Raw genomic sequence first — 16,730 nt, 5'->3', positions numbered from 1 at the left:
AAAATCAACACAGAAAAATTTCTCAACACAAATTGGTTGTTCGTTGGATGATCGAACTGCGAATAAACATTCTGGTAACGAATAACATTAGAAACACAACGAAATGATAACCCAGTTCGATTGCACCAGCCTACATCTGGGGGTTTCAACCCAGACAAAACTCATTATTGAAAACATTGAAGCACAAGATATGTGAATACAATTGAACTACACACTCAAGAAATCTATCTACTCATTTCTTGACAAGTTCCCGTATTCAACCTATCCCACACACCCCCACCCTCAATTCTTTCTATATCTCCCATAATCTATCTTTTTTCAACTCTATATTCTATATAGAAGCTCTATATCCAAATATAAGAATATTTACTCTAACAAACTCAACAAGAATATAATATATTCTTCCACTATCTCTCTCTACATCCACAAAGTTTGTTACAACCAATATTTGTTATTCCCACACATGGATTGGGGGATCAACAAACCCTAAACTTTCTCGATCCATTCATTTGAGTCATCATTGGATTGATCAATTTGGGCTATTTCCTTGTTTGATTAGGCTCAAGACAATTTGGGCCTCGTCTGTCTATCACTGTTCATCCGTTGTTCGGACCATCCGCAAACAACATCCACCAAAACCCAAAAACAAATACAATCCACTTTCAACACCTATATTAATATCACAACATGTTATCAACACGATTATATATTTTAATTTTCGCAAGGTAATATTTTATACATTATATGTTTATTATGTCTAATCTTGTTAAATAGGAATTCTCTCTCTCCTCGTTTCTGGCCAAAATTATATAGCCTGGACTCGCGATGTTAAAATGCATATGACATCAATAGGCTTGAAAAATACCATTGTCCGGGATAAAAATTCCCCGAGCTAAGACCGTGCAAAGACCACGATCTTTTTGTGTCATCACATCAATGAAACACTGAAAATGCAATATAAATCTCCACTTGAATTGTGATAAAGATTGAAAATAAAATATGATTACTTGAGGTGACTTTGTTGCCAATTTGAGAGAATTCGAAAGGGATGAAATTTATTAAAATTTTCTTTTTATCTAATTACTTATTGTACCCTTTAAATATTTTATTAGAATTTTTTTTATAACATCTAGAAAATTTTAATATTATTTTATTTTATTTTTAATTATATCAAATAAGTATTAAAAACATATTGACATATATTTAAATTATGGTATTTGTTTTGAAATATTTTTAATTAAATATTTTAATCAATTTTAATTAAAATATATTTTTAATAAATCATATAAATTAGTATATTATATCTATGATAAATAACAATTCTTTAATAAATAATTTTAAAATAATTTAGTTTTAAAGGAATAGATTTTTTTTTTTGAAAACAAATAATTTATTATCAAAACTAACTTCAATACAGGCACAATATCCATTCAACAGTCTCCAACTTAAATCCCAATACAATCTTGTACAAAAGACATAACAAAATGCTTACAAAGTTTATTTTATTATATTGGACAAATATATTTTGTATAACATTTTAGGAATAAATTAATCGAATTTTATTAAATATTTTTATTTTTTTTATTTATACTCACTCCGTCCCGCAAAATTAATCGCGCTTTTTTTTTGCGCGGAGTTTAATGAAAATTTGGTTTATATATTTAATTAGTGTAATTAATTATGTAATATATGTAATAAAATATTATTTTAACTATTTTTATTTGATTAATTAATGTAATATATGTAATAAAATGTTATTTTAACTATTTTTATTTGATGAAATATTAAGATAAAAGTTGAAATATTTTATTTTATTTAAATCTAATGTTTGATTTATTGAAATTGTTTTATTTTAAAAAATATTATTATATTGATGATAAATTATGCAATTAGATAAAAAAAAAGTTAACTGTAATAATTTAAATACAAAAATAATAGCCGTAATACTAAAATTTTTAATATAAACAAAACATCAAATTTTTCGAATTTGATTGTTGGTAGAGATAGTTCGATATTACATACCAAAATTTATAATGCATATTTTATATATCGTACCAAAATTTTTAGTATGCTATTTTATCATAATGAGATATTGTGCCAATAATTTGGTATATCGAATTTATAGATGAAAAAATACTGAATTACAGAAATAACACGTACCGTACCAAAAAATACCGAAATGTCAAATTTCAGTATACCGAACTTTTTTTTTTGTATGGTATCGATATATATATATATATATTTAATATACTAAAAAATTCGGTGTGGTATACAATATGGTTCGCTATTATTTGAATACAATATCAAGTCATTTCTAATCGAATTACATGTATGGTATCATAATATAATATTTTACTCTGAAATATAAAAATTAAAAATAATTTTACAATTTTAAGAATATATTAGAAAATTAATTATTTTAGTATCAATATACTAAATTATTGATATAGACCGATATATCAAATACTAAAATATCAAACTGTATTGATATTTTCAGTATATATTATACCGATGCTAAAAGTATATGCAATTGTCGTACTAAAAATTTTCGGTGCGGTATCATACTATATAAAAATTTACGATATACAATAATTTTAACACTTTAGTATTTTTTTTATACGGTACCTGCATTATTTGAACAAATTGATATTTTTCACTATTAATAATAGTGATAAATGAATTTTTTTAATAAAATATAAAAATCAAATTCTAAATCAAATTTCATTATTAACTAATTTTCAATCGTAAATTATCAAATAAAATATTTTTTATATTATATTAAAAAATTTAGACATCACATAAACACTCATTTATATCATATTAAATATTTATTAATTTTTATTATTCTAGATCTATTTTTAAATGTACAATAAAACAAACAATAAAAGTTAAGGGTATTAGTAATTTAATAAAATTTACTGCCGGGCCTACCGCCTAACCTACACAAGGCGTAACCTGGTCTGATCTAGGTGTGTTTGTTTGAGGGTTTGGATTTTGAATTTGGATATAAATTAGTAAAAATTTTGAATTTAAATAATTATATGATTGCGATATAAATAGGTGTTGATGTGATGTTGTGAATGTAAAATTAATTTTTAGTATAATATAAAAAATGAAAAATAGGTGTTTGATTTGATGTTTTTTGGGGAAAAAATGGAATGAATAGTGTATATTAAATCCAATCCCTCGAACAAACACACCCTTAATAAAAGAACAGGTCAAACTTTTCTTTAAAACCTTTTTACTTAAATAGAACAAGCTTCAAATTATAAAAAGCCTTTTTAACTAAGCCTATTTATTATTATTATTATTATTTTATAAAATTTATTTATATTATTATATAATAAAATAACTTTTTATTTAATAATAATATTTATTAGATACTTTTAATTATAAAGATGGGTTCAAGATGGACTGGATTTTAGGGCGAGACTGAGCCGAGAAGAGATGAATTCTGAAGTTTGTTCATTTTTATTTTTTTCACATAGTTTTTCGAATATATATATATTATATACAAATTCCTATACATCATATAAAAAATATATTTTCACCCCATTTTCTCAAAACAAACACAACAATTTTCTTGGTGGAACAAATTATGAGATCTGCAAAATCATCCTAAAACCTCTTAATTGCTATTCCTATGTCTCAAATAAGATTAATTTCATTCTAAATTTATTGAGTACTTCAGGCCATCTCGGACTTTTTTAGGGCCCTGAACAAAAAAAAATGATAGGTTCTATGAACAATATTTTTTCTTTCAAAATACTATAAATGAAAAATATAATAATAAATTTTACAAAAATAAAAATTATATTAATCATATATACAATAAATGAAATATATGTATCCCGTGAGGGATGACGGACTGGTGTGGAAGTGAACGGTCGGACTTAGTTTGTGATACATATTTTGACTATTATAAAACTTTACAATATTTTGACTATTATAAGGTCAATAACTCAATAATAATAACTATAAATTCTAAAGGCGATGAATATAAAATTAGAAAAAAAGAAATTGTTAGAGTTTATTAGAATTAGAATTGGATTAGGTAATTGTATAAACAGATAAAATTTAAATTAAATTTTAATATATCTAATTATTTACGAATTTTAAAGGCATAAAGATGAAATTTTAGAGAAATTATAGTTATAATTTAATTTTAGAATTAAAAAATATAGACCTCTCTTAAAATAGAGGTAAACAATCGCTCGGGTTACTCCTGTTAAGAGCCGACCCTAAAAAAGATATACATTATTAATGTTATATATAGATAATATCTATATTTTCAATTCAAATTCTTATAAATACAATGATAATGATAATATATCATATTAAAATATACTAATTTAAAATAATTTGAATTTTTATCGAAGAACATTTAAAATAAAAATATTTGTTTGATTTTTTGCGTTTTTTACTATAACATTTCGTTATTCCTATATAAATTTATTATCTTTTTTCTATAAAAAATATTATATTTAACAATTATTTTATTTAAAAATATAAATAACAAATTAACAGGGACACAAAAGTAAACATACTCAAAACTGTCTTTATTTAGGTTTGTTAGGTTTGAGTATGACATTGAGTTTTTAATTTTTTAATTTTAAATAGTATTTTAATTTTGTGTTTTATGAAAAAATTATTACTTTATTCTTCATCCGTTCCAATTCAGATTATATATTTTTATTATTTTTATCTGCCTTATTTTAAAATATTTATTTTTTATTTAAAAAAAATAATTATAAAATAATATCAAAATATTTTTAATTTTTATTTAAATTATAAATATATTGTATAAAAATATTTTTTTAGTGAGAATCGTGCCGATTGAATATTGTAATTTTATATTTAATATGCAAAACAAACACACCTAGTAATTTTCAATAAAAAGACTCATTTAATAATTATTACATTTTAAAAATAGTGAACAAAAAATCCAAACACTTTTCCCTTGGTTATTAATATTAAAAATAGATAAACCCAATATATATATATATATTTTTAAAAAAGATTTAAATAGTGTGAATTTCATTATTTTTAGTAAAATGATTTGATTTTATATAAAATAAAATAGCTGTGACCCCTCATTTCATATCTTAAAATAAATCTAGTTTTTAAAGATTAGTAAGAAGGGATATGTATGAATATTATCACCAAATTATGTATTCTAAGTTTTATAATATATTTAATTTAATTCAATACTCCTACACATATCTTCTTATTAATTTTACTTAATAAATTCCTACTCTATTATTTTAAAATATCATTGTATTTTATATCATATTCTTAAAAAAAAAAAAAAAAAAGCTATTGAACATCATATTTAAAATTAAACATTATTATGAAAAGAATTAAATAAAAAATCATAAATGATACCAAGACTCATTAAATAGTTGAACTTCCGCTAAAAATGTAAACAGTTAGAGACATCATTTATTTATGGATAAACTGTTTTTTTTAATCCCGTAACTGGACCCTTATTATTTTAGTCCCGTAAGTGGAGCATGTCGCAAAGTAGTCCCATAAGTGAAAAACTTTCGCTGTTTTAGTCCTCCGGCACCGGAGATGCCCGCGTGGCTCACCGGAGGTGACGTGTCTGCTAGATCAGCGACACCTGGCGCTGACCTGGCGGACATGTGGATTTTTTTATTTAATTTTATTTTTTAATTTTTTTAAAAAACTTATTTTTAATTATTTTTTAATTTTATTTATATATTTTTAATTTGATTTAATTTAAAAAAATAAAAAAAAATTGAAAAAAAAAATAAATCCATGTGTCCGCAAGGTGTCGCTGACCTGGCGGGACACCTGGCGGACACGTCACCTCCGGCTAGCCACGCGGGCATCTCCGGCGCCGGAAGACTAAAATAGCGAAATTTTTTCACTTATAGGACTAGTTTGCGACAAGCTTCACTTACGAGACTAAAATGATAAAGGGTCCAGTTACGGGACTAAAAAATAGTTTACCCTTTATTTATTAATTTACAAACGAAAATCAACTAATATTGTTTATTAATAATATTTTTTTAAAATAAATACTTATTTTTCAATTAAATATTCTTTGTCAAGGAGGAATAAATCTGTTTTACTTTATTTAGTTGTCACAAATGTAGATTTATTTATTTATTTATTTTTAGAGTAAAAAATTAATTAACATAGAAGAAGCAGACAGACAGATACTTCGTCCCGGGGCCGAGACCCCTCTCCCACGTTCAACCGCTGTCATCGCATGTGACAAAAAAAAAGTAGTTATATAAATTTTACGATAAGAAATAGTTATATAATTTTAGCGGACGGGGAAAATATATTTTTTAAGATAAATTAAATAATACTCTTTGTTTATTTATTTATTATGCTATATATATTTTTTTTAAAAAGTAATTATATATTAATATTAAAATATTTTTAATTTTTATATAAATTATAAATATACTATTATATATATAATATAAATAACAAAATTGTCAAAATCAGTAGATTCAACTAACCAAATATGTATTATTTTTAATTTTTTTATCTGTCGAAGCCAACCTGTTCGAAAGTGCACACTGGGTAAATTTTCGGCCGAACCTAATACTCTGTAAACTAGGCTCAACAGACCAGTCACACTAAGTGAACTATATGTGGCAGATAGTGGCGGACCTATTAAGGGACATGGCAGCCCACCCTTACCCCACCCCACTTTTATCCTATTTTATTAAATCTTTTTATTTCAAAAAAAATATATATATATATGTATAATCTATAGAAAATATTTAAAATAAATAAAAAAATAATAAAAATATCAAAGTGTTATTTTTTTTTTAATAAAAAAGTGCATTAGTTTTTTTTTCTCAAAAGATAATATATCAATATTTATTAATAAAAAAGATTATTATTATTTTTTTATTTGGACTATATTTGATATAATAATTAATATTTAATATTAGTATAAAAAATAAATATAAATTTATTAAATGGACAATAATGGTATTATTTTACAAATAAAAAATTTATTTTGTAAATTTAAAATTTTTGCCCCCCTCTAATAATATTTTAGTCACGCCGCTGGTGGCAGATGACCTGAGGTGTTGGAGGTTTCAACCTATGATTTTACGGTCACATATTCAACCCCACGTCGCCAAACCAACCCGTCCCTCTCTTTATTACCGACACATTCGCAATAGACGACGAAAAATACATACATACGTAAGGACACACACAATATATCTATTATTTCGATTCCAATTCCAAATCTTCACAAGAAGTCCTTATCAACACAGCGTGCTTGACTTAGCCAAATAATTGCAACCTCAAACTTTATAAATGATCTACAAAATCTTCTTATCATCAATTTCTAATCAATTTTCACAAAAAAACACAAACAAGTAGAGCCATGGAATTTGATGGGATCCTCATCTCCCCAATATTTCTAGTTCTGATCCTGCTTTCGACTCTAATTCTGTTCTTTTTTCGATGGAATAACAACAAGTCTAAAAATCCGTGGGGACTTTTGCCGGGGCCGTCGGGATTGCCGATCATCGGCAACTTGCATCAATTAGGGAAGCATCCCCACATCTCCCTTTATTCCCTAGCCAAAAGATATGGGTCCATCTTCTACTTGCGGCTCGGCGAGATCCCGACCGTCATTCTCTCGACGCCCGAGATGGCTAAGGAAGCCATGAAAATACACGACGTCGCCCTCGCCACGCGCCCCCCGCTCTTCGCCGCCAAGTATTTGTTCTATGATTGTACAGATGTAGCGTTTGCGCCCTACGGCGCTCATTGGCGCCACGTCCGGAAGATTTGCATACTCGAGCTCTTCAGCGCCAAGTAATCGATTTTGTATATTTTCGCTTTAGTTTATTCTAACTCTCCGGAAAGCTTTCTTATCCTTGTCTACGACGAGATAGTCGGTTTTTATATGTTTTGAAAATATTTTGAAATTTTGGATTGGTTCGGAAACAGTAAAAAATTTAGTAGAAAAATTTTGTTTAATTCGATATAAATAGATATATAAATACTATATTTTCTTAAATATATAAGTAATTAACTTTTTAGTTAACATTTCAGTTGAAAAATTTTTAAACGAAAAAATTATACTTTCACCATCCCATACAAATATTTTTTTTTTACTATTTTCGTCTACTTTAAAATATTCTTTTCTATTTAAAAAAAAAGTAATCATACATTAGTACTAAAATACCTTTAATTTCTACTTAAATTATAAACATACTTTATGCATAAAGTTAAAGAGCAAAAATATAAAAATTTCTTACACACTTCCACTAACTAATAAAATACTACTCTTACGTCTAACAAACTAACGTTCTATATCCAACAATTATTGTTCTATTTATATTTCTATAGACATAATTTACTCTTCTGTCTTTACTTTATTTACTTTTTTTTTTTATCAAAAAATAAATAACAAATTTGTCATTTTATAACAAAAATCCTAATGATCTAAAAATGCTTGTAAATATCAAATAAGACATTATAAAATATATGGAAGGAGTATTATTTCTTAATTTACTATAAAACCCCAAAAAATCTCTTTGATTTAGGACGGAGGAAGCAACGAATAGTGTGAAATAGATTTGAAAAACGCAGTATCATCGACCAAAGATCTAGTAAAGAACTTTTTACCACTCCCAATTTTATCCTAATTTTCGATTTCGTCGAGCAAAATTTATGCGACAACTTTTATGTTTATTTCCTTACATAATTTATGGCAATTGATCGTTGAAAACCAGGCGAGTTCAGTCGTACGGCTTCGTGCGAGAGGAAGAAGCTGCAAAACTAGTAGAGCGTATCGCTGAATCTCACCCAGGAATCACCAACCTATCCAAGTGTCTCAACCAATACGCGAACGGCGTTCTCTGCCGGATAGTGTTTGGAAAAGATTTCAACGGGGGCGGCGAGTATGACCGCCTCGGCTTCCAAGAAATGCTGAACGAATATCAAGAGCTCTTAGGGGGATTCTCCATCGGAGATTTCTTCCCTTCGATGGAATTTGTGCATCGCATCACGGGACTCAAGTCGAGGCTCCTTCACGCCTTCGAGCGCTTCGACAAGTTTTTCGACGACGTTATCGACGAGAAGATGAAGAAGAGATTATTGTCGTCGTCGTGGTCGTCGAAAGAGCACAAAGACTTTGTGGATATTCTGCTGGAAGTACAGCAAGATGAAGGAGCTGAATTGCCACTCACCATGGACAATGTCAAAGCAATACTTTTGGTAAGTTTTATTCACTTTTTCTTTTTTGCCCATTTATCCATTTTAGGTGAAAACTTATTACTCTTTCTTCCATGGTAAACGTAAAATTAAGTAGGTTTGTTTAAGTATGGAAATAAAAAAATAATAATGTTTTAACGTAGAAGCTAGATAGATAAAAAGTAAAATAATAGTATTTTAAAAAATTTATTAAAAATTAATAAAAAAATAATGATATAATGAAAAGAATTATGACGAATTGATTATTATTATGAGAGAATAGAGTTGTTTATTGAGCGGCCAAAACAGAAATAGTAATATAGTTTTTTGACGGACAAATATTTAATTTTTGTCATTTCTATATATATTACTATAAAAAAATAAAAAAAACTAATTATTATCTGCATACAAGAAAATAAAATTTGTATCCAACGTATATACTTTTTATTTAAAACATAACATCCTATATTTATTAAAAATATTTATGTCCTCTAATCTAAAATAATAAAATAAAATTATCTTGAACATAACACTTTTAATTATTCTTAAAAAATTAAATACAATTTTTTTTACTGAAAGTAAAATACTCCCTCCCCTCCGTCACACAACAAAGTATCTATTTTTCAATTTTAGTCCATCCCATAATAAAATATCTATTTTTTTTTTTTTTTTAGTAATTGTACTGTCTACCTAGCGTTACAAATACCCTTGTAACTTACAATATATTACACAAATTTCATTATCTTTATATCACACATATTTTAGCTATTTCTACTTTATTTCTATTATATTATAATATAATATTAATATTTTTAAAACTACGTACAAAAAACAAATGAAATGAATATTTACAGGAGTACTATATTTAGCTTATATTTTCTATTTAAAATGTGTTGGATTCTATTCATTAGAACAAAAAGAGTATATATATCTATATATAATTTGTTTATTTTTAATTTATTTATTTATTTATTTATTTTTTGTGTTTATATTTTATCTTCATTTAAAATAAGTAATATTTAGTATAGTAATATTTTATATGAAAACTGTTGGTTTTTGTTTTTTTTTTTGTTTTTTTAATAATAAATTATTTAAATTTTCAATAAAATATATTTTTATATAACAAAATATCCTATCAACTTACTTTCAATCAAAATCCAAACTCCTAATCCTTTAACAAATCATAGATAAGCCAAACTCTTATAAATTAAATATTGAGATATTCTCATTTGAGGGCTATGTTTTGAATTCTATCCCAAATGGGTTTGTGTGAAGTAAGAGGGAAAAAAAAAAGACAAAAAAAAAAAAAAAACGAATGTTTTAAAAAGTATTCCAAACAATTTCAAAACACAATTAAAGATTGCATTTTGAATAGTTAAATAATGTGTAAATGATTTGTTTCTTTTGATGAGTTTGGAAAAATTTTGGTTTGAGTTGAGTATTAAAATAATGTATGATAGGATATTTTATGTATTTTTTTCGAAAAATATAAAGTCCAAATAGTAAAAATATGAGGTTTTGGATGTAAAGAAACACACCTTTAAATTTATTTATTTATACTATTATTACTTAGTATATAAGAAAATATAAATATACACCTTATTTACTTATAAAAAAAGTCAACTATTCAATACAAAATATTATTTTTTATATTACCAGCGCAGTTCCTCGTGCCATACACAAAAAAATCAATTCAGCTGCATTTACTTTGAAGAATTGGATTGTGATACCTACATTATTTCTATGATTACAATGTTTACTTTATTTGATTAAATATAAAATAATATAAACTTTAGTATAAATATTACTTAATTAGCGTATTAGTGTAGTTAACTTTAATCAATATCAGACTTTAATACATTATAATAAACATGTGATTAGGATATATATTATTATATTATACACCCTAATTCAAAGTAAACACACATAAGTGAACGGATGGTATATTATTATCTTTATACAATATTAAATTCAAATGAAAGTCTAATAAGATCAAAACACAAAACTAAATACACTCTAAAGCTGAGGTAATTTAATAATAGATATAATATAATGTTCATACGATATTTTAAATGTAAAATAAATATTAAAGTAACTATGTTTTACTCTCTAGGACATGTTTGCCGCGGGAACGGATACAACCTTCATCACTCTAGATTGGGCAATGATAGAGCTTATAACTAATCCAAAAAAGCTCGAAAAGGCGCAATCCGAGGTAAGAAGCGTAGTCGGGAAGAAAAAGTATGTGTCCGAAAGCGATTTGCCCAATTTACATTACCTGAAGGCCGTGATCAAAGAAGTGTATAGATTACATCCTCCCGCCCCGGTGCTTCTTCCCCGAGAATCCATGGAAGATATCGCCATTGGCGAGTATAAAATCCCCGAAAAAACAAGAGTTTTCATAAATGCTTGGGCGGTCGGGAGGGACCCCAAGTCCTGGACTAATCCTGCGGTATTCGAGCCAGAGAGGTTCTTGAACAGTGACATTGATTTCAAAGGGCAGGATTTCGAGTTGATACCATTTGGCGCGGGCAGAAGAAGCTGCCCGGCAATTACATTTGGCTCGGCGAGCGTCGAGATTGGCTTGGCACAAATGCTTCAAAGCTTTGATTGGGAGCTTCCACCGGGAATTCGAGCCTCGGATCTTGACATGACTGAGGTTTTCGGGATTACTATGCATAGGAAAGATGCTATGATGGCTTTGGCTAAACCTTATTCGCCTCCGGCGATTTGATGGTGTCGCTTTGAGAGGTTATGAATAATAATTTGATGTCGTCGTATTAAGGTTTCGCAGTATAATGAATGTTTGAGGAAATAAAGCATGGATTGAAATGTTTTTTTGTAAGTTGTTACGAGTGAAATGTGTTGCTTTCAAACTCTTCGACGATGTTATGAACATTGGCGGATTTAGGATTTTTAATTTGGTGGGTCGACGAATTAATATAATCAAAATAAAATTAAAATAAATAAATACATCAACAAAAGTTTTATTAAAAAGAATTGAAACTTTAAATTAACAATCACTACTATATCAAAATAACTACAAGTGTTTACGACAAGATCTTATATTTTGGTATTGGTTGACAATAGAATCTATGCTAACTTTCATAAATACATATTTTTTTTTTAGAAAAGTAACGAAACAATCATTCAATAATTAATCTTTCATGTTATTCCGTAATTTGTTCTTGATGATAGTTATTGCTGAAAATGATCTTTCCACTATTGCAGTTGCTACAAGAAGAAGTTTCATATTCGGTATTCCATTTTTTTTGTCTCAACAAATTTCATACAAAGTTCATTTAGATCATTCAAATTCTAAAATATCTCGTTACATTGAACATCAATAATGAAATTATCCAATAATAATTCAAAAATTATCAATTTTACTTTTGAAAATTCAGTAGAATATAATTCTGCAAGTAGCTACAATCTCTATTAAAAACAGAAAATTTATTAAAATGAAAAAGAAAAAACGGCAAGACATCAATAACTCTTTTGGTGGGTCTGGTCAAATAATCACTTATTCATGAAACAAATATAACACTAATATTTAGGAGTGTATTTGTAATATTAGTAATAATTAGTATTATTTTTTTATTTTTTTGGTGGGTCAATTGACCCACCTTACCTAGTACCGCCCCCGGTTATGAACGAGAGAACGAAGAAGAGATCGTCGTTGTCATCCTACAGCAAAGAGAGAGCACAAGGACTTTGTGGATATTACGATGGAGTGCAGCAAGATAAAGGAGCTAATTAAAGAGAATGAAGAGAGATAATATAATAATATTAAAAATAATTTTCGTAAATAAGTGTTGAATAAAAAGTAATAATTGAATATTGATTTTTTTTTTATTTTTTAAATATAATAATGAAATAAATATAACAAATGAAAGGAAAAAAAAATGGAAATAAATTTGACGAACACAAGGAGTATTTATTAGTACTATGTTTGTTTGGATGTGTTTGTTTCCGGTGGGAGAATCATAATTTGACAAGAAGAGAGCTTAATTTTTGAAAATTTTAAAGTAGTGCAAAATATCTTTGTCTGAAAATTATTTTCCGAGATGTAATATTTTATAATTTTTACAAAATAACAAACTATAATAACATCAATTATATATTATAATATTTATTTTGGTATGGTTTAACATCAATAAGAACTATTTTGTTTAGAAAAAAGAACAAAAAAAACTAGAGTAGACAACACATTATTTTTCAGAGCTACAGTAAAAATGCAGTTAGTTTACAGTCACTTTACTTCCACCGTAAACTTCAATTTTTATTCTAAAAATATATTTCTTATATATTTTTCTTTTATATTATTTTATATAACTTTTTATATTTATAAATTACACTCTAATTTTAATTTATTTTTACATTATCACTAAAAATATATAATTCATATTTTATTTATAAAATTATTTATCAGTTTTTAAAAAATAAATTATATATTACTTTTTACAAAACTAAAATTATATATCACTTTTTAAAATATAAGATTATATATCACTTTTAGAAAATAAAATTATATATCAATTTCCATAAAATAAAATTATATATCACTTAAAAAAATTATAAAAATATCTCAAAACTAACAAAAATACACAAAATAATAGAGCGGAGGCGTAACACTATAGTTATTCCAAAAAATGGAGGAGAAAATGGGATTGGATACTCATTACCTTTAATAAAAAATAGTAAAGATAAGTGCTGATGTGTAATTTATTATATTATTATATGATATAATTAATAATTAATTATCTAATGACATAGTTAACCTTTGAAATAGCTCATCAGCACATGGGCTGAATTATAAATTCACCACATGATTCATTCTGAATAGAAATACATTTATTAAAATTTATTATCTTTTTTAAGAATTGATTATCTTCAACAAAAATAATAATTAAATAATTAAATATAATTCCTAAATTATATTGTATTAATTATATATTTATTTTATAAGTTTATATTATACTAAGATTCCTTTAGAATTATTTTTTTAGTTAATATATATGTTGATTTAATTAAAATAATTTTATTTTTAGAAATAATAAATTATATATTTCAAGTTATTAAAATTTATATGAATTAATATTTAAAAATTAAAATATAATATTTATATAAAAATATTATTAAACAATAAAAAAATACGGAAATATGTATAAATATCTGCGTGTCCACCATGTCAGCGTCACGTAATTGATACGTGAATAGTTTTTATTTTTTATATAAAATTATATATATAATTAAAAAAATATAATATATAAATTATTAAAGGTCATGTAGTGCTGGCCTAACGGATATTGGATAATTTTTAGTTTTATTTTATTTATTTTTATTTTTATATTTTATAATTTTATTTTTATTTTTTTAATTTTTATATTTCAAAATAAAAATAAAAATTATTCACGTGACGGAGACGCATTTGCCACGTGACAGCTAAGTTGGTCGACATGCCACGCAGATGTCACATAGGCATCGAGTATTAAATTTGCAAAAAAATTTCATTCACGAGGATATAAATCTATTTTTTTTTTAGAATTTTAAATTTTCTAATAATATATAGTAAATTACATTTGTTATCATATTTCTTTAGTAATTTTAGCAATTAAAAGTTCTTACTTTTATTATATTCAAACAATTAAAAAAAGAAAAAACTATTTTTTTCGAAATTTATTCAAACGCAAAATCGAACTTTTACTCGAACTGTCCTAAAATGAGAAACTACAATCCTTTTTTCGTATTAATTTCTATATTTTGGGCACAAACCACCCAAGAATCTTGGACATACTCTCAAAATACGACACAAAATCTGGGGATACGACACCGGTCTGTACATTGAATCTGCCTCTTTGCTTAACCGTGTAGATACCCTGGGCGATGACATTGCCACCGTCCTTGGTGGCAATCAACAAAACACCGTTCTCCCTGAAATATATGAAATCATTCGACACTTCAACGTTATCTATATCATTCACTGACATCAGTACCGCATCGCAACCTCCGCCAACGAACACCGCCTGCCGCCCGATGCTCCTAAGCTTCTCTGGCAAGCTGCCATGGCGGAGATTAATCTGGTGCACCTCAACACCTCCGATTTTCGACCACATGTACGACAGTGATTGATCATTTATATTTGCGTGTCGATCCACCGTAGCGCTCACAAGAAGCATCTCGCCGGACGCCGCCGCCACCAAAAAGTCCTCTCTACAAACTCCTCTGTGCAGAGAGAAGCCAGGCGGAGGAGGGGGTGGAATTTCGTCCTCACGTGCCCCTGCGTACACCATGGTTACAATCTCCATGTCCACCTTGCTGCCGTTGATTAGGCTAACAGTGCGGCAGCCAAGTCCGATAAGTCCATTGGAAACAGAAGTTGAATACCGCAGATCATTACAGAAGAATATCAGCTTGCCTCTATGAAACAGGACGTCCATCGCGTCCACATTGCCGATCTTCATATCCACGGTCGTCCACTGCGGATCGTCTGGCGTGCAGATGATCAACCTCCGTTGGGCACTTGAGGCCTGAAAACCGAAAATCATCGCCGCCGCGAGCTCGCCGGAATTGGTGGAGAAGACATGAACTCTCGTAACGTAACAAGATAAGAAGTTGAGCCCTAATTCTAACCAGGCATTGAAACCGTCCAGGAGAAATTCCAATGACAGGGGAGGAAGATTCCTAATCTCTCCGGACAGCGGATTCCATAGCAGAATCTTCCCAATTTCCGCGACGCTATGGCCGCCGCCGCCGATGAACAGCCATCCCCGGGAAGATCCGCAGCAGCATTGCCCATTGTTGGGATACTCGAAAGTGTATTCTTTCTTGCTTGGGCTTAAAAGTTTAATTTTCTTGGGATTGCTTTCTTGATCGAAGCTGTTCGACACGATCTTCCATGGCGGCTCCGACGGCGGTAATTGGCGCAGAGTAGCATTCCATGCCTTTGAAACAGTTCTCACGCGAATGCGATCGACTGTCCATAATTTCTGTAGTATGATCTCGGCGACGTGATTGGGAATTCCGTCGATGAGAAGAATATCGGAGGAGTAACTTGATGCCATTGTCAATCATTTCTAATTGAATTTCTAGATTTAAATAAACATATATATATATATATATATATATATAGGGGAGATTAGTAGAATTATAGTAGGATTAGGTTTAATTGTTTTGTATTTAAAATAAAAATAAAACATATAATTAGGGATAAAATTAGACCATTATTGAAATGTTAATTTGATTTTATATTTAAATATTATATGTATATGATATTTTATGCATTGTGTATTTACAATTCTCTCTATTTATTGTCACCAACATTATATCAAACAATTATTATATTATCCAACAGGATATTTATCTAGCCGGATTCTCACGTTATAAATTTATATATATATATATATATATAATTATGAATTAAAGCATGTATATACACATATATAGCTCGGATCCCAATAAATTATGACATTGATCTCACAAGCAAAAGATGAAGATGGTGCAGAATACATTCATTCATGTATGAT

General features: G+C 27.5%; 1 protein-coding gene across 1 annotated transcript; it reads left to right on the top strand.

The window, feature by feature from the left end:
* Positions 1-7,292: 7,292 nt before the first annotated feature.
* LOC127241809 (cytochrome P450 71AP13-like) lies at positions 7,293-12,083 on the top strand. The gene is made up of 3 exons (XM_051261031.1): positions 7,293-7,821; positions 8,745-9,228; positions 11,318-12,083. Exons 1-3 carry the CDS (start codon positions 7,385-7,387, stop codon positions 11,936-11,938), a joined length of 1,542 nt encoding a protein of 513 aa, XP_051116988.1. The 5' UTR covers positions 7,293-7,384; the 3' UTR covers positions 11,939-12,083.
* The last annotated feature ends 4,647 nt before the right edge of the window (positions 12,084-16,730 follow it).

Source organism: Andrographis paniculata, unplaced genomic scaffold (genome assembly GCF_009805555.1).
Source record: "Andrographis paniculata isolate CXL003 unplaced genomic scaffold, ASM980555v1 Contig83END, whole genome shotgun sequence".
NCBI classification, from domain to species: domain Eukaryota; kingdom Viridiplantae; phylum Streptophyta; class Magnoliopsida; order Lamiales; family Acanthaceae; genus Andrographis; species Andrographis paniculata.
This window is presented reverse-complemented; position numbering and strand designations above follow the sequence as displayed.